This window comes from Gracilinanus agilis, chromosome 3, assembly GCF_016433145.1.
Source record: "Gracilinanus agilis isolate LMUSP501 chromosome 3, AgileGrace, whole genome shotgun sequence".
Taxonomy (NCBI): Eukaryota; Metazoa; Chordata; class Mammalia; order Didelphimorphia; family Didelphidae; genus Gracilinanus; species Gracilinanus agilis.
The window spans coordinates 276,112,364-276,137,677 of NC_058132.1; the positions used below are offsets into that span (position 1 = coordinate 276,112,364).

At 37.2% G+C, this 25,314-nt stretch overlaps 1 protein-coding gene across 1 annotated transcript in view; it reads right to left on the reverse strand.

Annotated features, from left to right (window-relative positions):
* The window catches only part of FMNL2 (formin like 2), a 421,529-nt gene extending 410,520 nt beyond the window's left edge, over positions 1-11,009 (reverse strand). Inside the window, exon 1 of the mRNA XM_044669873.1 lies at positions 10,798-11,009. Coding sequence (XP_044525808.1) covers positions 10,798-10,914 — 117 coding nt within the window. The 5' untranslated portion in view covers positions 10,915-11,009. The remainder of the gene's footprint in view (positions 1-10,797) is intronic.
* Positions 11,010-25,314: the final 14,305 nt, after the last annotated feature.

Here is a 25,314-nt window from a genome sequence, read left to right on the forward strand (position 1 = left end):
CCGGGTTTGAACCTAGGACCTCCTGCCTCTAGGCCTGACTCTCACTCCACTGAGCTACCCAGCTGCCCCCACAAGTCATTTTATATATACTATGCATTTGGTCTTCAAAGCAATAATGTGTACTAAGCATGAAAGATTGAATGATTTGCCCAGAATCACACAGAGGCTAGCAAATATCTGAGGCAGGTTTCAAAGTTAGATCTTGACTACCTATCTAGTTGCCTCCTAAATGCAAACCAAAGCAAAAAAAAAAAAAAAAATCCAGATTTCCACACACACACACACACACCTTTAATGGTAGAGAAGGCAACTGTATAATGAGTACTACTTTTTTTTAGTCCTTTTCCAACCAAAATTAAGAAAAAAAAATTTAGGGTGTATTTCTAAGATCATCAATAATAAACGACTTCTCATAGGCCCAAAGCTGAGCCAGTTTCAGTTGAAGGTGGTCTCAGAAAGAATCTTTTCAGTGGAATCACAAAATTTCAGAATGGGAGGGTATTTCAGTGATTATGGAGTGTAACTCCTGTCTGAAAAAAAGGTGCCTGATGACAGTCATCCAGCTGTTTCTTGAAGAGCTCTCCAATAAGTTTCATGACCTTCTGAGGCAGCCATTTCTCTTTTGGGTAGCTCTAATAGTTTAGAAGTTATTCCTTACAGAATCCTAAAGACCCTCAGATTAATCAAAATATTTCATTAGCAGAATTTGGAATTCAAATGTGCTGGGGCTTTTACATGAAAATATAGAATCTATCAATTCCAGTAATCAAAAATCCTCAGGTTTAAGGGTGATCAAGAACCAGTCAAGCCCTTCCACTTTTTCCATCCCAAGGGAAGGCTCTCTTGAACATGTCTCAGGGCAATCCAGATTTGCAGCAGTTGGTTGGCTACAACCCTTCCTTTCTCTCTGGAGTTCAGCTTCCCCATGTGTAGAATAAAGAGTTGGAATAGATCCCTCTGAAGTTCTCTTGCTACATTTAGCTCTAAATTAATGAGTCTTCATGCTGTCATTAATAAACTAATTCAAAGCAAATTCTAACTAACTGAACAAACTGTATATAACTTGTAAGAGCACTATTTGAGTACAAGTCTAATCCTGTTGCCTACATTTAATTTTTCCAGCTATTAGTTCCCATAATGCTTCATTTTCTGATGCCCCAAAGCTAAATGATATCACTGTCCATGGATGGCAGAAGATACGTCCCATAATTCTCTCTGCTCATAAGGATAGACATGTACACTCTCTTACTCATCCTCCTCTGCCACCCACCTCCCTTCACCCATTCCCCACAAAAATGAATGCAGAATCTATAGTGCATTATAAAAAAATTTTCCACTCCTAATTCCACACCTTTTATCATTCTATGGCCAATTAAAGAAGGATCTTCTTTTATCATACACCCAAGCACTATTCTTCAAGGATTTACTGAAATCCCTAAGAGGAAATGAGGCTGTGATTTTCTCTCCCTCTATGTTTCTGCCAAGCATACAGACTACCTACAATGCCCAAACCACTAAAAATGATGAATTATAGAAACAGATATTTGCCAACATATCATACTAGTTAATGAGAGCTGACTAATGAGGCGATGTGGTATAGTGGAAAGACACTAGGCTGGAAGTCAAGAGACCCACATTGTACATCCAGCTGTACCACTAACTAGTTAGATAACCTTGAGCAAATCACTTCTTTTCTCTGGGCTCATCTGTAGAATGAAAGGTGGGATTAAATCATTTCAGAGGTTCTTCTTTAACAATTTATAATTCAGTACATTAAGAATAACCATTCAATTTTTGACTTGTTCTACTAACATTTCTTTCCCTAAAGATAATTATTTCTCTAAGTAGGAATATTTGTCTATATTTCATGCCCCTATTAAAAACAAAACTATTTGCATTTCACAGGCCTTAGATTTCAAACCAAGAAGCTGGCTCACATATTGTCAAGTGACAAAGCCTCAAATTACACGAAAGGTCTAAATAAAAATCAACAAACAATTAGCTTTGGAAATAGGAATAAATTCCAAACTATAATTAATCCATTTGTTACTTATTTTTTTCCTGCTGTGGTCAGGAAGACTGCACTCAGTCTTTAGGCATAATACAAAGAATTATTAGATGTTTATGTTAGTCCAATCTACTTTAGATTAAAAATGGAGGAAAGACTAAGTCCAATCAGCTTTGCATGGCAGCTAGCATGGCACCCTTTGTTTTATTTACTTGTTATTCCTTTAACAGACAGATTAATGCCCACCATTCAATCCACTGTAGAAAAAGAGTCCCTTCTTAGAATTAGTTTTTTGGATCATTGAATATTTGAACTGATAGGATTTTAGAGAACTTATAGAACGAACTCTTCATTTCCCAAAAGGAAAACAGCTCCAGGGAAGTTAAGTGACTGACTAAAAGTCACACAGACAATAGCACAGATAGATGAGGACTTGAACATTTTGTAGCAGAAAAAAACAACAACAAAAACTGAGCAGAGAACTAAGGTTCTTGGGTTCTGGTCCTGGCTCTGCTTCTAATTAGTGGGGTGACCTCACAAGGAAATCATTTAATCTCTCTGGGTTTCAGTTTTCTTATCTGTAAAATGAAGGGAGTTGCACTTAATGGTCTCCAAGTTCTCTTTTGATTCTAATGGAATATAATTTTTTAAGGGGAAGGGATCTCATCTTTAATTTTACTTTCATTTTTCTAATTCTCTCTAATTTCTTAATTTAACCTTTTCATTCTGGTTCAAAAATGTTGTAGGCATCTTTTAAAAGACTTTCCTCCCATGCATCCCTTTCATTATCTTATTTCGCATAGTCTCTATTTTGGCTGATGTTTAACTTATATGACACAAAGAAAAACAAAAAAAAATGTTTTAAATGGAATTCAAACTCTAGAGTCACACACCTAGTCCCATGTAGAAGTTCAGGATCTTAGTTATTTCAAGCAGCAACTGTCACACCTGAGTACCTCTACACAGGGCATGGGGCCAAAAATGTCAACAAGTTCATAATTTTTCCACAGTCAAAAACTTAAGATAAACCAAGCCATTGGCACCATCTACTGAATAAAAGCAAATTGAGTAAGATTACTCCTTGAGATAAATGGATCTAAATACCATTGCTTTCAAAAAACCAGCAGCCACAGGGATCTATATGTACAACGTTAAGGAAGAAAGACAGGAACTATTCCATCCTTCAAGGACATATTCCAGGGATAAAGATTTTAAACAGGATGCTGTGGCCCCTTTAGCCCCTGCTGAACAAAAAGCTTTTATAATACAAACAGAAGCAGAAGCTTTGGATACTTGTGAAACAAAAGTCACTCAAAGCAGGTATATAAACAGAGGAACACTGTAGATCTGATCAAGGCAAATGCATGCAAAATTTCCACAAAAACCCATAAAGTTCACCATAATGGTGGCCACCCATAAGCCCAAGCCCCATGGTCCAAGTTTCTTTAAAACTCCTTAAAAAAAAAAGTTCAGAACAATATTTAGCTTTATCAAGTTATACTCCAAACAGGAACAAACATGGAATCTCACATCCCAAGGATTCAGGGTCACTTCAGTATATATTTTTAGGCCTGTGGTCATGAAGGGAAATTTAGATCAAGGGGAGCTCATTAGGCAACACTCCAGCCAGGTAGCTCCTCCCAGATAACATCTTTAAACCATGGTATCAGTAGGGAAGAGCACAGTATTTTGACAAAGGGAGAGGGGACCACCCTACATTAGGAGAGACACACATTTCAAATAGCAGGAAAGGGGGAGTAACAAAGAACAGTAATCTTAACCCCAAGGATTCTTAGAATTTGAATGTATAGGGGCACACATTGACTTACAGCCTACTGGAGTAGTAGTATAAGTGACTATAAAAAATGAAAGCCTAAACCTTGTGGACATACTCCCCTGTGATGTGAAAGCTGGAAATTTCCTAATATCTATTAGAAGAAAAGCCTTGGCAGGAAAACCTATTTGAGGGTTCCTACATTTGTTTAATTACTTAAGAGGATTTCCTAAAGCAACCAAAAAGCTTTTCATTCACACATTTTTGCTGCCACATTTACTATATAAGCATTACTTATTCAACCTACAAATCAGGAAAAACCTCAGCTATAGGCAACTTCACCTTTTTTTTTTTTTTTTCTGGGAGAGAGGATCATGTATTCATTAAAATCAAGTGATTGGGGAGAAAGTTTGTGTTTTGTGTCTTTTTGGCTGTTAGCCTTTACAAGTTATTTGTTGTCTGGGTTTTGTTTTTAGTTGATACATTGACATTTTTTTCTCCCTTTTGATTGACAACTCTTCAGATGACATCTAAGATGTTACAACTCATGATTTCATAACACCAGATATTCAAGGTGGCAGGCTCCTACTTCAACAAGGAAGGAGTATCCTTTACTTGAATAAGAGGAATTAGAATATAAAAGTAACTTTATGGGTTTTCTAATCTAGCCAGCCACCTCACATCAGAATCACTTTAGGATTCTCCTTCAACCAAATGCTCAATTCCTTCCCCTACAATTATTCACCACTTCATTTAGGTTCCAAAAGTTTGTGAGAATTTTAAAAGTCATTCTTTCTCTATATTCCCTCATGAACTTATTTTAAATAAGTATATCATGTTCTAGTTGAAAGTGGACTGAAAGATGGGTATCCATCCTTATACCTATATTTGGCGGGGGGGGGGGGGAGGGAATTATATTTTACAAAGTTACAAAGTTTTTTGTAATATTTAGTCAAAAGCAATTTCCAAAATGGCCTTAGTTTTAGCTTCAAAAACAAATACAGAATAAGTCTATTATTTACTCCATGGGGCAATCTTTCAAATATTTGGGGAAAGTTAATGAATTAAAACTTCCTTACATTTTGTATAGCATTTCATATGCTTCAAAATGCTGTCAAAATCATTTGAGTTCATTTGAAACTCATAGTAATTCTAGGAGTAAGCAAGTAAGTACTAACATCACTTTTTTTTAGCCTATAAGTTTGTCAGTGTGGGGATATCTCAGCCTGTAGCATGACAATTTGTCTATAACTTACAGCATTAGAGTATTGTCCAAGACAGTGAAAGTAAATTAAGTTACTTGCCCAAGGTCACTGAGCTACTATGTGTAAGAGGCAGAATTTGAACCCATTTTCCTGACTCCAAAGGCAGCCCTCTCTAATATGCCAACATAGCTCTCACATCCCTATTTACTGCTGATAAAGTTGTCATTTGCAAAAAGGTTACATTAAATTAATAGCAGTTAGGAAATCAGAACCCGAGTTTCTTGACTCATGCTTAGATACTGACCTCTTTTCTCTTTCCTAAAGTGATGTAAAAACCTTCAATCCCTTTTTTTCTACTAGAAGTTATTGGATCATCTCATAGCTAGTCTATATTTACAGATTATTCTTTTTAATTGTATTATCACAGAAGTTCACTAACTCAATTTAATAGCTATGTATTAAAAGCCTGAGGGGCAGCTAGGTGGCTCAGTATATGGAGAACTAGACCTAGCAGGTCCTGGATTCAAATGTGCCCTCAGACACTTCCTAGCTTCAAGAATTAAATTCCAAGACAGCAGATAATGTTTAAAAAATGAGATGAGGGGTTCTGCTGTGTACCATGTTAGATGCTAAAAGGGATAAAGATGATGATGATGGTGGCTAACATTTATATAGCACTTTAAGGTTTGCAAAGTATTTTATTCAAAATCTCATTTTATCTAAGATGCAGAAAGGGGGTGGGTGGGACACAAATAATTATAACACAAGGAATGATACTGTAAGTGCCATAGGAGAAGGAACAAATAAAATCTGTCATTTGAAAGGAGAAAGAGCTCCCCCCTTCAGTAGGCATGGATGAGGGAATGCTTCCTAGAAGAAGCATTTGATCTGGCTCTTAAAAGACAAGTGGAAAAAACAATAAATAGATCTCATTTGGAAGACTTTTAGGCAACATTTGATATTCCCTAACATATTATACTTATATCTCCAAGGACAAGATAGCTCTGCTTGATACTATCTAGAAAGATCAAAATTGGGTGAAGTGAGATGCCACTCTCTTCCAGGGTATACCTCATCCAAAAAATCAGCAAGCATAAGTTGATGGTTCAATGAGTCCCTGCCAATCCATCTGCTAAACAGACTTCATGGCAGTTGCTTTCCTTGGAAGGTGTTGAAAGGGAGTAATTTCAGAGGAAAACTTAACAAATGTTAAAACTTGACCTTCCTTGTTCCTTTCACAAGTAATCAGTATCTGGAGTTTAGGTGTCTGAAAGACAAACTCGGTGACAGAGATTTCTCATCCCATTCATTTAGAAGATTCATCCCAGAAAGGACAGGGAAGTTTCCTAAACAAGGTACTTTGGCACTGTCATTGCAGAATAATCTCTAGAATAGGATACTGTACTCATTTTATAGTGAAAGTTGCAAATGAAATAAAAACCATCATAATAGCTTGTTATGTCCACTAAGATCTTTAGTAAAAAAACTCAAAAAACATTTCATTTAAGTCACCAACAAAATCAACTTTTTAAAAAAATACCTAACGACCTTGGAAACAATTCTAACTAAGGCTTAAGCCTTGTTGATAAAAGGCTGCCATAGTCTTAGTGTTCTGAACCCTAAATTTCTCAAAGGGTAAATCATAGGATTCCTGGGCCTCCTCCAAGATATCTTTTCTTTAGCAACCTAAGATTGACAACCTCAATTTACTATTATCGGGTTAAGTATAAAAACCTAAAAAGTAAACCTGATATTTTTAATTGAAAGTAAAAGCAGTTCTCATTATCCAACATTAGAAAGCCAATTCCCTAAGCTATCTAGTACCTCTTAACCTATAATTTTAGATCTGCTTGCATGAGCTGCTGCTCTACTTTTTGTGCTTATAAGAATGGACACATAAAAACAAATGATCCTTCCTTCTGAGACTCAGAAAGGACAGAATATTTGGAGATGGCTCTTTCTGGGCAAAAGCTTTAAGGACTGCATTGAGTATAGATGCACTGAGCAAACAAAGTGACAGTGCCCTCACTCAGTAAAAAGTGCCCAATACATGCAGAAAGGAAAGTTAAACATATAATACTTGCATCTGTCTTTTCAGTCACATTATCATAATTAGATGTGTTATCATCTATAATAACCTACCTAAAATATTGAATAGGTTTATCACTTCATAGAACTGTAAGAGATATATGATCCCTAACAATGATAATAGCTAATATTTATTTAATGCTTTAAAGTTTGCAAAGCACTTTATATATTACCTCATTTGATACTACCAACAACCTTGTGATATAATTGATAGTATTATTTACATTTTACAGATGCCGATAAAGTCATATACAATCAATGATTCTTTTTTAAACTAGGGATACTGGAGAATATGATCACTACTAATATATTTAGGTCCAAATCCCACTTAAAATAAAGTTGAGAAGAGTTGAGTGAGAATGGTGACTTCCTTCTCTAGCCCATTAATCTTTAAAATTTTTACCTTTATTTGAACTTTTGCCCTTAAGGAACCAGTAGTAGTAATAGTAGTCCATTTATATGAAGTTCCTACAAATTTGGCCTTCCCATAAACTTCACTGCTCTTAATTCAAGTATACTCTTCATTCTACTTCTCCTTCCACCCATACCATCCAATTCAAAATACATTAATGCAATTAACACATACAATCATAATATCATTCTCTGAGGAAGGCTGGTGGGAGGTTCATTCACTTAGATTTCATTCTCTTTTATTATTTGATAACATTTACTGCATCTAACCAAAAATAACCTATATATTTGTCATCATTTTTTATTCTCCCTTCTCCAAGACTGCAAATACTCCAAAGCCCACAGGAAAAGAGAAACTCTTTTCGATGGCAGGATTGCCTCAAGTGTTGATGTGACCTGATTTTACAAAGGTTTTACTGTAGATTTTTGTACAGTATTACAAGCTTGTTTTTTGCATCACAGGTTTTTTTGTAAGTTTGTATTAACATTTAACATGGATGCTAATAAAGTTATGCTGATATAGCAATATAATCCCTTGGTAGTCTCTCTATAAAGATTCCATCTGAGCCTTTGTCCTCCCAATTTGATCCCGAAGACTAAAATAGTATGATTGAGCTGTTCTCAAACATTTGCCTTTGCAAAGTATACAGTCATACATAGAATTTTCAAAAACCAATCAATGGGAGGAAAACTATTGTACTTGGGACATCCCTCAGTGTCTTTTGTGCTCTAAGTGCTGCCTCCTCATATGCTATTTTCTCAGAAAGCAGTCTGCCAGGTTTGCTAAGACCATTAAGCATGATTCCAGTGGTCCAAGTACATCTCTACAAGAGGCCCCACAAACCAAAACTTCTGAAAGTTTTGTTTTTCTCCTAATAAGAGGGTCAGATTGGCTGTATTTTACTTTAGAGCTTAAGGATGCTGTAAACAACTAAGAAAGAAAATGTATCCAGCAACTGTGCATGACACATTGTACAGTAAAAGTAGTCACAGCAAACAACTATGCCCTGAGGCACTTTGAACATAAAAAAAAAAAGGAATGATCACATGCAGAATTTGTGACTGCTTGAGATAAAATTAGCAAAAAACCACTACTCTTAACCAATGGTCATTTCTTTCTTATTTTTTTATAATGGTCTTTAATCAAGGCAGAAAGATTAATCTGCAAAGTCACACAGAACCTCAGTCCTGGGACTTCCTGGTCATTTGTTTCCTTAAGATTAATCCATGCCATATGTTATTAATCAACAGAAATGCTGAAGGCTCATATAAAAAAATAGCTGTCCAGTTGAGCCAACCTTAATTAAATTGTTGTTATTATTATGACTGCTACATTCACTGATTTGCCTGTGTCACTGCTCCTTCAACCACAAATATCCACACACACCCACATGAACCCACAGTGGGGATGGGCAGACTAGATAAGACCAAGAGGTGATATAAGGACCATGTATTTGTTAGGAAGAAAGTTGTCTACAGAGAACATGCTTCTCTCCCAAAAGGCAGGTCAAGAATGTGTCCAGGCTGCCCAGAGAGGTAATTAAGCCTTTGCTGTTTCATTTCCAAGTATCCCATCGTATACAATTGTGGGAGCAGCTACAGGAAATCACAGAAGGTAGGAGGCAAGACAGAGGCAAAGTAGTCTGCTTTCTCACTGACTCATTACAGTATCTAGGTGGTGTAAAACAGCATTCTCCTGTGTGGCCTTGCATGCAAGGCAGAGGAAAGCTATAGTTCAGAATTTGATCCCCATAGCAAATGGTCCCCTTTCGAAGGCCAGTGGAATGGGAATAGAATGTCACAGGCAACAAAGTCCAGGACATCGAAATCCCACACCCCAGAAAATGCTGTTTTATCTCCAGTGGTTTCTCTCAAGTCTTTCTCAAAAGCAGATACTTCTTTTCCCCCAACTGTTTGAGGTAAAACAGCAAAGCAATCTATCACTTGCCTTTGGCCAAGTTTTTCTCAAAAGCTAGATTCTCTGTAGCTTGAAAATTTCCAAATAAGTAAGATGGCAGAAGCAAAAACAGAGCACCTAGAGTTGAAAGGAAAACCTGCTTTTACACTCTTCCCTCTACAGTCCCTCCCCAAAGGACCTGGATGCCTTTGAAGCACCTGACTGCTTCAGGTACTTGGGGTCAGTTCCTCTCTAGATCTCTGAATGGAAAGAGGGAATGTGTTGCTATAACCTGTTCTCTCCTAGGCTTTATAGCAGGAGAAACTATGATGGCAATAAGCAAAAGAGAAGGAAAGCTCTTTGCCAAAGAGAGTAAAGATTCCAAAATGTTAGACAGCTAGGAAAAGAGTTGGGAAGGAAAGGAGTTGAAAGGGAACGATGAGAGGGGGAGGGGACAGGATGCCTACAGAGTTAAGACAGAGTAACCTGAAGCAGCTTCCCCCAAAACTACACATTTTTTTTGTACTCTCAAAACTTAAAACCAAAAAAGTCCATTCAAAGCAAAGCTTCTCCCTGATTATTTGTTCCTTACTTCGGATTGGCCACTCCTGACTTTCAGAGGGACTGTGCTTAGGATTTGTCCTTTTCGTTTTTCATTTGGCAAACAAGATGCAGACCACTCTTCCTCTGAGATGAGGAGAACAAGCGGCAGGGGGCTTGGCCACAGCTGCGGAAAGGCCGAGTCGGAATAACTTTGCTTCTCCCGGGTGGCCCCCATCCGCGCTTCCACAGCCACATGGGCCGCATCTTCCCCACTACAAAGCCAGACAGCCCAGCGGGCTTGGGCGGGGACCCTATCGGCCAGCGCAAAGTGGTTGATGGTACAGACAGTGGCATTTGTGGGTGCTGTCTGGGTTTTGCGGCTGTTTAAAAAGAAAAAGAGCTCCAAAAGACAACGGCGCCCCCCCTTCTCCTTATGCCGGTGGGCCCCTATCCGACATACACACACACACAGAGAGGCGCACGATCTGCAAGCTGCCTCCTTTTCTCCAGACAATGGGGGGAAGAGAGGCTCTCAGGAGTGAGTCCAAGAGAAAAGCGCCCAGGACTAAGAAGCCCCGGCAGTGCCACACTGACCCATCCCTTGGGAGTCTCGGTCCGCGGGGAGAGGGATCTGGGTCCAGGGGCGGAGAAGGAGGAGTAGGGGAAGAGATGTTAAGATATCAGGGAAGGTGGAAGGCAGGGAACCTCCCCCTGGCTCCGGTCCATTCCCCCAACCCCCAATTTTTTTCCCCAAAGGAAAAAGGAGGAAAGAAAGGGGCAGTACTGAAGGCGAAGAGAAAAGGGCTCAGCTACTCCAGAAGGTAAATGGGCATTGTTAAGTATATAACATCCGGCCAGCTCTCTGACTTACCAAGACCACCGCAAATCTCTCCTCCAGTTCACCTGGCTCAGGCATTGGCAGCTTCAGAGGCATATTGTGCGCCCTGAAATCAGTCTGCTGAGAATCCATGCTCCCTGCATTCCCCATGGTGAGTCGCTTTTCGGAGCCGGGGGAGATTTCTCCTGCAGCCCCTCTTCTTGTCCGTGGATGGAATCAGAAATGCTCCGCACGAGCCCTCGCTCTCTCGCTTCTCCTTCTCTCTCTCTCCCTATCCCCGTTATCCTCCCTCCTCCGCACCTCCCTATCCCACCTCCTCCGTAGCCCACCCCCAGATCCCCTCTAGCTTCAAGCCCCCCCTCTGCCCGCCCGAGAGAGAGAGAGAGAGAGAGAGAGAGAGAGAGAGAGAGAGAGAGAGAGAGAGAGGCGAACGTGCTGGTCGAAGAGCGAGGTCTCCCTCTAGCAGCGCTCAAAGTGGAGCCTGCCTCCTTCCACCTTCATGCTTTCGCCTTTGGTTCTCCTTCCTCCCATTCACAACCCGGACCTCTTTTCTTCGGGAGGTGTTGTTAAAGCGCCTGGATCCTCTCGGCATGGTGCACCATTCTCCACGCCCAAACCCTGCTAGCAAACCGCGGGAGCGGACACACGCATGGCCCCGGGCGCGCGTGGTCCTCCGGTTCTTTCACACACCCTCCACACCCACTTGGACCCCGGCTAATCAGTCCCCCGCTGCGGTAGTTGCTGCCGCCGTTGACACATTCACATCCGAGCCCCCCGGTCCAAAGATTCCACAAAGATCCGCGAGTGACTGGGAAAACAGACAAATGCAGCAGCAGCAGCAGCAGGCGCCGCGGCAGCACCTCGCTCCCAGCACAATGCCCCCTTTCTCCAAGGCCCCGCCCCCTACATCCCTAGACTCCGCCTTCTAGCCCCAGGGTACGCTGGGATTCGTAGTTCCGACCAGCTATGGCCGGCGCGATAACCACGCCCCCTGTCGGAGAGTCGAACGCCTCCCCAAAGTCTGATTGAGCCCACTTCTGGAGAGTCAATTTGCACTAACTCCAGTTTCCCTTACAATCTCTTCTCGTAACAGAGGAAATGATTGTTACAGTAGTCAAGGACATCTCCGCTGACGGCTGAAGGGTCTGGAGATCCTCACTGACAAAAAGAATTAAGTGCATGAGGCGGAAGCTGGACCAGATGATTTGGGAATGTAGCCTCCAGCTCTGTCTTTGTTGTAGAGTTGTAAGTGGCACCCTGAATAGGTCTTTTATTCTAGGTGTTCGCTCAGGTATATTAAGACACTGTTCCGATTCTCTTATAATAACATTTTATAGGGCTTTCAAATGTGCCTTCTCAAAGATAGTTAGCTACCTATGCTCTCCTATGACCTGTATGTTCTAGCACTCAATAATATGCCTGGAAATTTTAAAAACTGACTATTAAAGATTACAAACATGTCAATGAGACTATATAATAATATAATAATGATATTGGGCATTAAGTTTCGGGAAGCACTTTCCTCACAACTATTTTGCGAAGTGGATGATGCTAGTAGTATTATCCTTGTTTTACAGATGATGAAATCAAAGTTCAGAGACCTTATGTGACAATAGGTACTGAAGCTGAACCCCAGATCATCTCATTTAACTTCAAGGCCAGTTAGCTCTTTGCCTCGCACCCAGTTTTGATTTCACAATCTAAGAATAGGCAATACTGAGCCAGTGAAATGTGTCAAAGATTAGGGGTCAGCCTTATCAACAGTGATTATCTGACTTTCCTCTGAAAATTTTTTACTGTATCCTTTCAGTTTTTTTTTCTTCATAGCCTTATCCTCAGTTTCTAGAACAGCACTTTACAGAGAGTAGGTAGTTAATAAATGCTTTCTGAATCCTATTAGATTAAAAGCATTGGCCCTATGGTTGAAAAGAGACTGTCACTGCTATAAATAAAAGTAGGACTTTAAATCTTATCATTCATTTACACTCCATTCTAAATAACTTAATAACTGAACCCTTTCTTGAAAGCAGATTTTGATCAAGAAGAAGCTTGGGGTCTTATTATTGAACATGTGCATATGAACTACAAATTCCTAATTCATTTTAAAAAGTGTATTCACATTGTTTCCAATTAAAGAAAACTATAAGCTTAGGATGGCAGGTGATGGAAGAAATAGATTTCCTTATTTAAAGAACTTAGAGAAAGTGGAGCAAATAAAGTGAATTTTAAAATTAGGAACTTAGTTTAGATTTAATGAAACATTTCGTATTCAAAAACATGAGCCTCAGATTTGGATCCCATCTCTAAACCCATGTGTCCTGTAACACATATTGCCATAGCTATAAGTTTTAGATATATACACAGTGTCTGACTTGCAGTACAAGATTGCATTTGCCTAAGGGTTCATCCATCTCAGTGGAATGGTAGGAATGATTTCCAACAGTTGAGAAATCCTAGTTTGTTACATTTATGACTTCCTCCAGTCCTATTTCTGGCAGTGACCAGGGCCTTTTTTTCTCCCTTAAGTCTTATCACATTTAGTCTTTCACACAAGTTCACCAAGGACAAAGTGTGCAAATGCAGTTTTTTTCCAGTGGAAGTTTGGTATGATTGAGAGGTTTGTAACCTTTAATAGTCAGTTTTTAAGTTTATGGCTTATTATTAAACTAGAACATACAGAACATAGAAGAATTCAGATTGCTCTTCCTAACAGGAAACATATTAAAGCTTACAAGAATTATAAAAATTGTGGGAATTCCTGAGATTATAGTACAGTCAAATGGGTGGGAGAATATTCATACATGCATAAATAAAATAATAAATAAAATACTGTCACAGATACAATATGGTAAGCAAAATGGGAAGAAGAAAATGTTACTTTCATTACATAGTTACATAGTAGCTTTCCCTCAACTAAAACCAAGCAACAAAGATCTTACAAAATATTCTTTTCCTGAGCACTACAGTATAACCATGTCTGTTGTGTTGTAGAAGATGTTACAAAATGCAGAAAAACAAGAAATTTCCCAGAGGGCCAGCTTTCTCAATAAGTTGTTCCTTGGACTGACTACCGGTGAAACTGAAATGCTGAATCATTTGTCTACCACCTCCCTAACCTCTACCAAACTATGTCAGAGGAAGTCAGCTTGGAGACCCCACAAAATGGTATAGTTGCTTTCAAAGAAATTCTTTCCTCATGTGTAACAAAAGTTTCCACAAGAGTAGCCTCTTGAGGCATTTAGACTCTAGTATGGTCTGTATTGGTTGAGTTTTTTTGACATAAGGAAATATTGTCCATCTTTTATGAAGACTGAGCAGCTTTCCAATGAGACAAAGGAATGACCCTCTGAGGTTTTTATTTGGTGCGTTAATACACGTATATCTTTGACAAGAGCTAATAATGGATCATAAACTTGGGCCAGGATTGAGTAAAAAGAAAATACTGGGTGTGATCTGTATTTGGGAAAGTATAAAATGTTTTCAGTGACTTCAAACTTCTCTTTGCTACAAAAATCCATCTTTTTACCACCAGTTTTGTTTACCAGATAAAGTTATATGGCAGGAAATTATGGGGCTTCATGGGCATGAGAAGAGTAACTAGCAATTTTTGCACTGGAGGAAAACATCAAGAAACATTTCTTCAAATGAACTTTGAAAGATAAATTTAATTTTGGGTATCGAAAAACAGAGGGGCCAGATTGGAGAGAACTCCTGGACTGTGACCACTGGGGCCAGAGGAAGAAGTCTACCATCTAGTAGTTTCCCATTTCAAACAATTATTTTTCCTCAAATTTAAATTTATTATTTTCTTCTGATAAACATTTTTGTTCTCTCACTCCCTTCTCTTAAGTAACTTTAAAAAAGAAAATAACATCTATAATAAATATGCATAGTCAAAATTAATTTCCATATTGGCCTTATCTAAAAATATCATATCCCATCCTATATTTTAAGTTCAACAGCTCTCTGTCAGGAACTGGAATATATGATTTTTCTGTCTGGAGTTACGGTTTGTCCTGGAATTTATTGATCAGAGTTTGAAAGTCTTTCAAAGTTGTTTTTCTTTATAATGCTATCATTGTTTTTGTGATTCTGCTCATTTCACACTGCATTAGTTCAGACAAATTTTCCTGTTTCCTCTGAGTCTATCCATTTCATCATTTCTGATGGCGCAATAATATTCCATTACATTCATATACCATAATTTTTAGCCATTCCCCAATAGGTAAGTATCTCTTAGTCTCTAGAATTATGCTATTATGAAAAAGGCTACTTTAAATAATATGGATCATTTCCTTCTTTGATGTCTGTCTTTAGGGATATATATTTAACTGGGATATCAAGAGATATCACTGGATCAAAAGGTATGACTAGTTCATTAACTAACCATTCTTTCTAACAAGTGTTAGATTCAATTGTTTTTAAATGGTTAAAAGATGAAACACCTTCCAAATTGCTACTTTCCCATTTAGCCCATTTCTTTAATCTCCATAAGCAGGATATTGTATTTTGCTAATAGTGATAGTGCTTAGAACACTTGATCACTTTCACTTATGACATGGCTAAGAGCGTTTATGAAAGGATCATAGGCTCATCGATTTTGAGGTACAAAGGATCTTAGAGATCATCTAGTCAAATAATGCTTAACTGACTAGATTAAAGTCAAACAGATAATAAGGCACAGAGCTGAGATTCAAACGCGGTTCCTCTAATAGTCAGGCACATAGGATGAGAAATGACAGATAGTCAAACTGAGTGGCACATGGGTATTAAGTTACAAAAATAACAAGAAGAAAAACTCAAGGATTCGGTCTATATCCTTTCTGGAAGTGTTATGGTTAAACAAAAGACACTTGTTACAAAGGAATTGAAAGGTCTAGTGGAATTACTGTCTACATCTTCTTCCTGCATCTCTGTGGTGGAGGGAGGTTTTACTAACCACTCAAAGTATAGCATTCCACAAAACAAATATGAAGTTTGTTCCTCAGTAACATAAAGTTTACTCTCTCTATTCACAAGCCTAATTCATATATTGTATATAAAGTATATGTTTAGTTGTTGAATAACTATCATAAACATTTACAAACCAGGAAGAAGTTGTACCACTTTTGACCTATATAACCTCATTTATCCAGCATTATACATCTTGGATACAAGAAAATCAAGTTTATTGATTGCCAACATATATAGAAAACTTTTTTAGTCACTGTGCACAAATTAAGTAGATACAAACTTTTTAGGATATTGTACAAGTCATTGAACTACTCTATGCCTCAAATTTTGTCTACAAATGGAAAATATAAGTATTTTTTCTCTTTTTGTCTTAGAGATATGATGAGAAGAAAGCTGTAAAAGTGTTTTGGAATCAGAAGGATTAAGTGAGTCTATGTTACACATAACAAAGGTAAAGATTCTCCTAGTTCCTAGAAAATTCTATAGCAGACTCAGACAGATGGTAGATACAGTTGGCAAGACAGTGTGGTAAGGATTTGGAATGAGAGGACTTGGGACTAAATTATTGGAAAAGTAAATTCTCATTTCTGAATTTCAGAATCTTTATCTGTTAAAAATGGGGGGATATGAAATACAGTGGGAGTTGGGGGCAGATATACTAAATAATCTCAAAGGACCCTTTGAACAGTGTCTTAAATAAACTGACATATACAACTACTGGTAATTTTAAAAATTAAATTAACCAACAATAATAACTTCATTAATCCACTTGGTGTGTATGAATATGTGAAATCAGAAACTGCTATGTTTGTCATAGAAAAGAGGTACCTAGGGGGAAAAAAATCAATGCACCTAATTGTTAACAAATGATTAATGAATGTTGACAAAGTGTCTTCTATCAGATATTTAGAGTACACACTGCAAAATACTGTCCCTACCCTCAAGAAACTTACTGCCACCTAATTAGTATTCTTTGGCTACCCAGAATGTAAAAAAATCATATATTCTCATAAAGCAAATCCTTAAGGTTTCTATGAACAAAGAAATGTATGTACCAAAGAGGAAAACTTACAAGATAAGACATTTCTATTGATAAGTAATGCATGGGATCATCAATCTATAAGGGACTTTGTAGGATCTTTAGGTTCAAGGAAATTATTTGTCCAAAACCACACAGGTGCTTTGTGGAATTTGAACTCATATCCTTTGACTCCTTAGGCAGTACACACTGCTTCCAGTGTATAGAATGGTGTGTGTGATACTTTGAAAAGAACAATAAACTTGGAACCAAGAGACCTAATAACTCTTATGACCCTTTGGCAACTCACGAAACTTCCAAACCTATTTCCTTATTTGTAAAATGGAGATAAAGCCTGTACTAATCACTTTATAGGGCTATTATGACGAAATTCTTCATAATCCTGAAAACATTTTATAAATTTGAGTTATTATTTATTATAGGAGCCAATTTTGCTTCAGGAATCAATATTTCTAGGCATGCCCTTATCTACTAGGGTCGTAGTTTGCATTATAGCCTTTCAGTGAATTATTAAGGTTGGTACCAACTGGATGGACTAAATGATATCTCAAACAAAGTAAGTGCCCATCATTTGAGGAACAAAAATAGTGGTATATGAATATAATGGAATATCATTGCATAACAAAAAATGATGAATATGAAAAATTCAAGGAATTAAAAGAATAGCTAAATAAACCTGTATAGGATGAAATGAGCAGAACCAGAATAGTGTCCACCATGGTTATCAAAATGTAAAAAATGTAAATGAAAACAACGCTAGAAGGCAACCAAACTCAAATTAATCAAAACAGCCAATCTTAGTCCAAAAGAACAGATGATGAAACATATTTCCATCCTTTCAATACAGGAGGCTACAGTCAGCTGATGTGGGTTTGCCAAGCTATTTGTTATAAAAGAAGGTTCAGTGGGGGAGAATATGTCAGAAAATAAATGTGATATAAAAACCAAATGGCATGAATAAACTTATTTTTTTAAATAATTTTAAACTTTATGTCTTTATGTGATACCATAATGGTGGAAGGCACCCAACCATAGGGGATTGAAATTTGGGCCTTGGAGTCAGAAAGACCCAAGATGAGCCTTGGCTCTGACACATTCTTGTTTTGTGACTCTGGGCAGTCAATTAACTTATTTATGACTGTCTAGGGCAGTGATGGACAAACTTTTTAAAGAAGGGACCAAAGGAAAGGAAATGCTCATCTGTCAGTCTGTTTCTAAGGCAAGTCTTTCAAAGTTTCATTGTATTGTATCTTACTCATTGTATTCATCAGATTAGGAATGTGGTGGGATAGAACATTTCAGGGGGCTGAATCTGGCCTGCTGGTGGTAGTTTGCCCATCACTGGTCTAGGAAAACTTTCTAATACTATCAATAGCAACTGAGTTTGTAATTTGCACAAAGAAGTGAAAAAAAATTCTCTGGGATTGATGGTTAATGCCACTTCTTAAGGAGCCCAACAGTCAGCCTGAGCCTAGCTCAAAGAGTCATAATAATAACAACAGATGGCATTTATATAGCCATTAAAAATTTGCAAAACATTTTTAAAAATATTATCTTATTTAATCCTCACAACCATTCTGGGATGTAGGTGCTATTATTATCCATGTTTTAAAAATGTGGAAATTGAGACAGAGGTTACCTGGACTCAAACAGCCAGAGAAGGGTCTGGGGCTTTTTTTGAACTAAATTGCCTTAATATAATACATTACTTACTCCATTAGGCTACCTAACTTCCTAGAGAAGTCTTCTTTTTTTTTTTATTATATCCTTAATAACCACCACCATTAACAAAAAACATTTAAGAAATCAAGTGCATAAAAAATTATGTGCAAAGTCACAAATTTCACATTGCTTACAACTTTTAAAAATATGGAAATTATATAAATATATGCTAATATAAACATCCTCAGTTTTTTTAGTTCTCTTCAGATTTTTTTTACTTGGATGCTTTTTTCCCCTTGATTTTCTGTCTGTTTTTTTAAATGTAATCGGTATATATTATTCTTGTACTCTTTTCTTCATATATTTCCCTTATTTCCTTTATATTTCCAACATTTCTCATTTCTAATAATATAATATAATACATTACATTCAAATATCACAATCTATTCAGCCATTTCTCTCATTCATTGCATTTATGTTATTTCCAGTTATTTTGTCATTACAAACAAAGCTTCCATAAATATTTTCATACCTGCACAGCTTTTTACCCTCTTAATAATGTCTTTAGGGCCTAATCCCAGATTCTAGGTATGAACAGCTTTATAGCTCTTAATGTATATAACCTTCTTTTTTCTAAAAAAACAACTCACAACTGCTCTAGCTATATAACATTGGGCCTATTTCTCCATGTTCCTATCAGCATTTAATCTGATCACTTTAACCCCTCTGGTTCTCAGTTAACATATATTAGGAGGACAATATTTAGCTAGAATGCTCCTTAGGCAACAGTTACAATCTGTTGTCAGGACCAAATTCTTTCCAAAACCAAGTCTTTCCAGTGTGGTCTGTTATATTCAAGCTCTGAGAGTTGGTTTGTCTCACCTTGCATACAGGTCCAATACTGATAACACTTCATTATTCATAGTACCCCCTCCCAACATGATATAGTTACCCTATTCATCTCTTCCAATTATATCCATTTTAGCCCCAGCTCTGTCAGAGATCTTGACTGCCACTCCTGCCTTCTCTGGATCAGCAGAGGCATAGTATATTCTGCTCTAATCCTCACCTTCACTCTATGTGTGTCTCCCATTTTCAATGTGTTTCTTATAAACAACACATCAGCAGATCCTGGTTTTTGATCCTTTTCTTCCATGGGTGAATTAATCCCATTACACTCAAATCTCATAGTTACTAGCTGTGCATTTCCATCTACTCTATTTTTCTTCACTGTGCTCCTCCCTTTCTTTCTGCCATATCCCTCCTCAGATGTCCAATTTCCTTTGACCAACACCACTCCAATTCATATCCCCTCCCAAAAATCCTCTTTTATCCTCTCCTTTTGCCCTCCTACTTCCAAATCGATTCACCTTTCCAAAGATCTTTCTTTCCCTTGTCCCTTTCCCTTTCCCTTTTAATTTTTGTTTTATCCACTTTTCAAAAGAACCCCTTCCTTATTCCCACAACAATGCCCTCCAACTTCTTGATATGAGTTTGATCCTAAAAATCCCTCTTCTATCTTCTCCTAGTAGTCCCTCCCTATCCCATCACTTTTCCCTCCTACTTCTTCATATGTACTCCTCTCCCCAGCCCCTCCCTTATCTTATCCCTCTTCCCCCTTGCTTCTCTGTATATTAAGAAAAATTTTACCCTTCTAATTGTGTATGTTATTCTCTCTTTATCCACAGTCTGATGAGAGTAGGGTTGTAGTATTACCCTTTATCCCCTTCTCCATGGCAGTTCCTCCACTTATTGCCATTCTACCCTACTCCCTCCTTCTCTATTCCCCTACAATTTCAGCTCATTCCATTCCATTCACCACGGCCTCAAGTCTTCCATCTATACATGACCTATCAAATTACCCAGTCAATGATGCCATTCCCAGGGTCCATGGATTATATTTTCCCATATAAGTAACAATTTGTTCTTTTGGGTTGCTTTTGATTAGTCTTTCATTACCTTTGTATTGTTCCTATAGATCAAATTGTCTACTAAGTTCTGGGTTTCCCCCTAGGGATAGTTGAAACTCCTTTAGTCTGTTAAATATCCTTTTTTCACCTTTTATAATTATGGTCATCTTTGTTGGATATGTTATTTTTGGTTGTAAGCCCAGTTTTTCTTCTCTGTGAAATGCTATGTTCTATGTTCTGTATTCTTTTAATGTTACAACTTCTAAGTGTTATGTTATTCTGACTATAGCTCCACAGTATTTGAATTGTGTTTTTTCTTATCACTTATAGCATTTTCTTCTTAACCTGGGAGTGAAGAATTCAGCAATTATGTTCCTGTGCATTTTCATGTTGAGTCTCTTTGAATGGATTTTCAATTTCTATTTTACCTTCTGATTCTAGAATTTCTACAGTTTTCCTTGATGATTTCTTGGAGTATGATGTCAACTCTTTTTCTGATCATAACTTTCTGGGAATCCAACTATTTTTAAATAATGTGTTCTTGTATTATATTCTCACCTTGATCTATTTTCCAAGTCAGTTGTTTTTTGTGATAAGATGTTCATATTTTCTTCTTTTATTTCATATTTTTGATTTTGCTTTATTATTTCTCCTTTTCTTAGGAAATTATTAGATTCCCCTTATCCAAATCTATTTATTAATACAATATTTTCTTCTGTGAGTTTCTGGATCTCTTTTTTCATTTTGGTGCTCATTCTTTCCTACTTTTCTTGATTTTCTTGCATTGCTCTCATTTGAAAAAAAAAAAACTTTTTCCTTGACCTTTCACTTTTGGTTTTTGAAGTCTTTTATTTATTATTATTCTTATTATTTTTAAAACCCCTACCTTCTGTCTTGGAGCCAATATTGGCTCCAAAGCAGAAGAATGGTAAGGACTAGGCAATGGGGGTCAAGTGACTTGCCCAGGTTCACAAAGCTAGGAAGTGTCTGAGGCCAGATTTGAACCTAGGACCTCCCATCTCTAGGCCTCACTCTCAATCCACTGTGCCACTCAGCTGCCCTCTTTTGAGGTCTTTTTAAAGCTCTTCCAAAAATTCTTTTTGAGCCTGTGGCCATTTATTGTATTTCTTTGTTGCTTTTGAATTAGGTATTTTTACTTCACTATCCTCTGAGTTTGAGCTGAGATCTTCTCTTCCCCATAATAGCTATCAATAGTTAGGTCCTTTTTCCTTTGCTTACTCTTTTTTATTATTATTATTATTATTATTATTATTATTATTATTATTATTAAATTTTTAGCAGCCAGGCTAATAGATTTAATTATTGGCTTTTTATTGGGCTCCCAGGGTTCCTAAGGTGTTGAGATATGTTACCTCAGGTTTCAGGATGTTTTTGTGTCTGTTTTTACCAGGGTAATATTTTGTTATTCCAGTTTTTATAGTCCAAGGGTCTGATGTAATCCCCAGTCCCTTGCTCAAGCTTCAGTCTGTGATTGCTCTTAGGTGTTCTAATCAGGACTCACAGGCAGTTCTACCACTGCCTCTACAAGTAGCCAGTTCATGACTCCCTATGGCAGTAATCAGGAATTCCACTCTCCTGGGAATAAACATAGTTGACAGAGTCCCAGTCCCTCAGCTACCACACTCACCTGTAAGCATTCCATCCTCAGTCCTCCTCTCCTACTCTGGCAGCCCTGGACAAAACAGGTGTCCAGTCTATGCCCCTTGGGCCTCTAAAATCCCTTGTTTGCTATCAGTAAATCTTGAGCTCTTGCCCTTAGGGCTTGGAGCTGGATGACTACACAGTGGTCACTCCTTAAATCCCTAGCTGTGAGCATTGGGAATGTCTGGAGATGAGGTTCCAGCAGACACAGCTGCTCCCAGGGTGTTCTATCTTAGTGATGCAGGCTCCAGGGGCTCAGCAAACAAGGTGAGGTTGCTAATCCTGCTCTCAGAAGGTTACCTTGTTGATTCCATTCTGTTTGCTCTGCTCCTGCCCCCAGAGCCTATTTCAGTGGGACTGATGCCAGGGAAGTTGGAAACTTTCCTCCCTAGTTTTCTCAGGCTGTTCTCAGCTTCACTCCAAACTCCTATCTGTTTTTGCCACTTTTAGCTCTGATTCTGTGGAGTTATTTTTGTTTGTTTATAGGGAGTATTAGGAGGTCATAAAGCTTTCTTGCCTATCTTCCCACAACCTACTACTGAGAGTAGTCTAAATGTTATCAGAGGAGGTTTTGCCTGAATTAATGGCCAATAAGTGATCTTTAGCTCTTAATCTATGATCCTATGATTATATGCATGTCTTATTTGTGATGGATATAATGAAAACTTTTCTCCAAATAGCTGGTATGACATATAGATCTGTCTCTGAACCAGTATTTTCCATAAAAATAGTGATATCAGACAAAGGAAGTGGCATAAAAAAGGTATTCCAAATGTACCATGGGTATGATTAGTAGAAACATTGGCTTGAACCACAAATATATCAGTTTAAATTTAGTCAGATTAGAACAAATCCAATCTGCCTGATGTGATTTGGGTATAATTCCCAAGGATTTTTTTCACATTAAATGTAGGAAGAAAGGTCCTTGTCTAGTAAATTAAACTCTTATCTGGTGCTCTTCCATTTAGCTATTTGTTGTGGTTTCCTTTCCTTCCCCCAACTAGCTAGTTTACACTATTCCACTTCCCTGAAGAATATGCCTTAAAGGCCTACTTTAAAAATTACAGGATAACAGCATCTTTAGTCTGTAGCAAAACAACAACAAAAGAGTTTTCTACTGGCCTCAAACTGATGCCCTCTTTTATATCAGCGAGCACCTTTAAATTCACAACTTAACATTAGTTCCTTTCCAATGACTTAAAGGCTTCAAAGTTTGGTTGTGTAAGGATGCGCATTCTGCTCCTGTCCATACTTGCCTTCTCTGTAGATAAAAACAGAACTAACAGTCTATTCATCTGGTACTTTCCACTAGCTCCCACGACTAAGAAAGCAAATCTTTTTTAAAAGGGCTTAAAAAATGAGAAAATCCAAGGAATGGGTTTTCTTCCTTCTACCACCAAATATTTCATCCAGAATAAACAACATATGGGTAACAAGCAAAGGATGTAATTAAAACAGATACTCTGCCAAACATAAATATAGGATGTATATACATTTCTTCATTTGGAAAAATGAAATTTTACTTAATATGGCCTTTGTTGGATTGTACTTCAAGGAAAAAACAGATTTCTTTTTGAACAAAGGGAAAGGGAATGTGTGATTCATAGAATCACAAGAGAGGAAAATCAAGAAGTCTTCTAATCCATTCCCCTGCCTCTGTAACACAATCAGTTCTTGACAGATGAAAAATTGTCCTCATTTTAAAACTTTCAGCAAAGTAGATTTCAATCACCTGCTCAAATGGTAAATAACTCTTGCTCATTCTTCCATATTGTGAACTTGGATCTTTTGACCTTCAAACCTTTTTTCCTGGTCTTTTTTTTTCCCTCCTGTGAGTAGGGGGTGGGAATGTAAAAGAAAAAGAATCAGGGCTTGTCATTAAAAAAGGTGAGCCTATTGCTTTGCCTTAATGATGAAAAGAAGAAAAAAGATACTATTCTGTGGTGTTTTTAAGATGCTAGTCAGATGTTAAAGACATCTTAAAATATATCATTATTGATGCACAGTGGTCAGGTTCTCTCATTGATAGCAATTTCCTAGTGTCTGAAGGAGCTAGGTTCTCTCATTGACAACAATTTCCTTAGTTGAAGGTACCATAGCAATTTTTAAAAGTTAATGCAATTTTCAAAGCTTGGCATAATAGAAAAAATAGCTTATACCTGGGAGAATGGCTCAATCACTGTTGTGTAAGAAAATATTCCTACTTAAAGAGAAGAGTCATACCAAATTTAAAAAATATATCAATTGGAAATCACAATATTGTACTCTATGAGATATATATTGATCCATTAACAAAAATTAATGAGTTTCTTTTGTTGAGTTTTAAAAGCAGCATTTTCTTCATTTTTCACATTGTGAGTTTTAGATTTTAGAGATTCTTAGAATCCTGGAATGTAAGGATCATAGAGTTTTTAAAAAGAAATCCAACCCCCTCATTTTACAGATGAAGACTTTTCAAACTCAGTTTAAGAAGTGATTTGCTTAAGATCATATAGATGATAAATTCATATTTATTAAGCCTTTTATAATTTGAAGATAAAAAAGTTACTTACTTAAATTGTTCACAGATGATTATAATTTATTGTCACTGTGAATAAGACAGAATTTTAAAAGTCAGAGTATTTTCAGTTTTTGCTTTCTGATATGCAAGTTCATTTTGGCCCTGTGTGACCTAATCACTTAACCTGTATGTGTCTCTATTTCTTCATACTTAAAATTGAGCTTAGGCTAAATTACCTCTGAGCCCTTTTGGTTCTAATTATATAATCAGTCTTATGATCTCCTCTAGCTTTAAATCTATGATTTTTGTAAGTTGCTGAATGCTTCATAGTCAATTGCATTTTTTACCAAACTAATTTTAACAGCTAGTCTTGAACTAGTATAACTCAAGATGTGATTATTTTATTTTACCAATTACATGTAAGAAATTTCCACACAAGTTTTCCAAAGTTATATGATTTGAATTGTCTCCTCTCTCTTCCCTCTTCCCTCCTAGAACTGGCAAGCAATTTGATCTGGGTTATACATGTATTATCATGCAAAACATATTACCATATTGTTCATTTCTGTAAGAGAATAATCACATAAAACCAAAACCCCAAAATAAAAACCCAAATAAATTAAAGTGAAAAATCATATGCTTTGATTTGCATTCTGACTCCAACAGTTCTTCTCTGGAGGTGGATAGCATTCTTTGTCATAAGTCCCTCAGAATTGTCCTGGATAATAGCTAAGTCTATCACAGTTGATCATTCTGTAACATAGTTATTAATGTGTACAATGTCCTCCTGATTCTGCTTATTTTATTCTGATTCAGTTCATGTA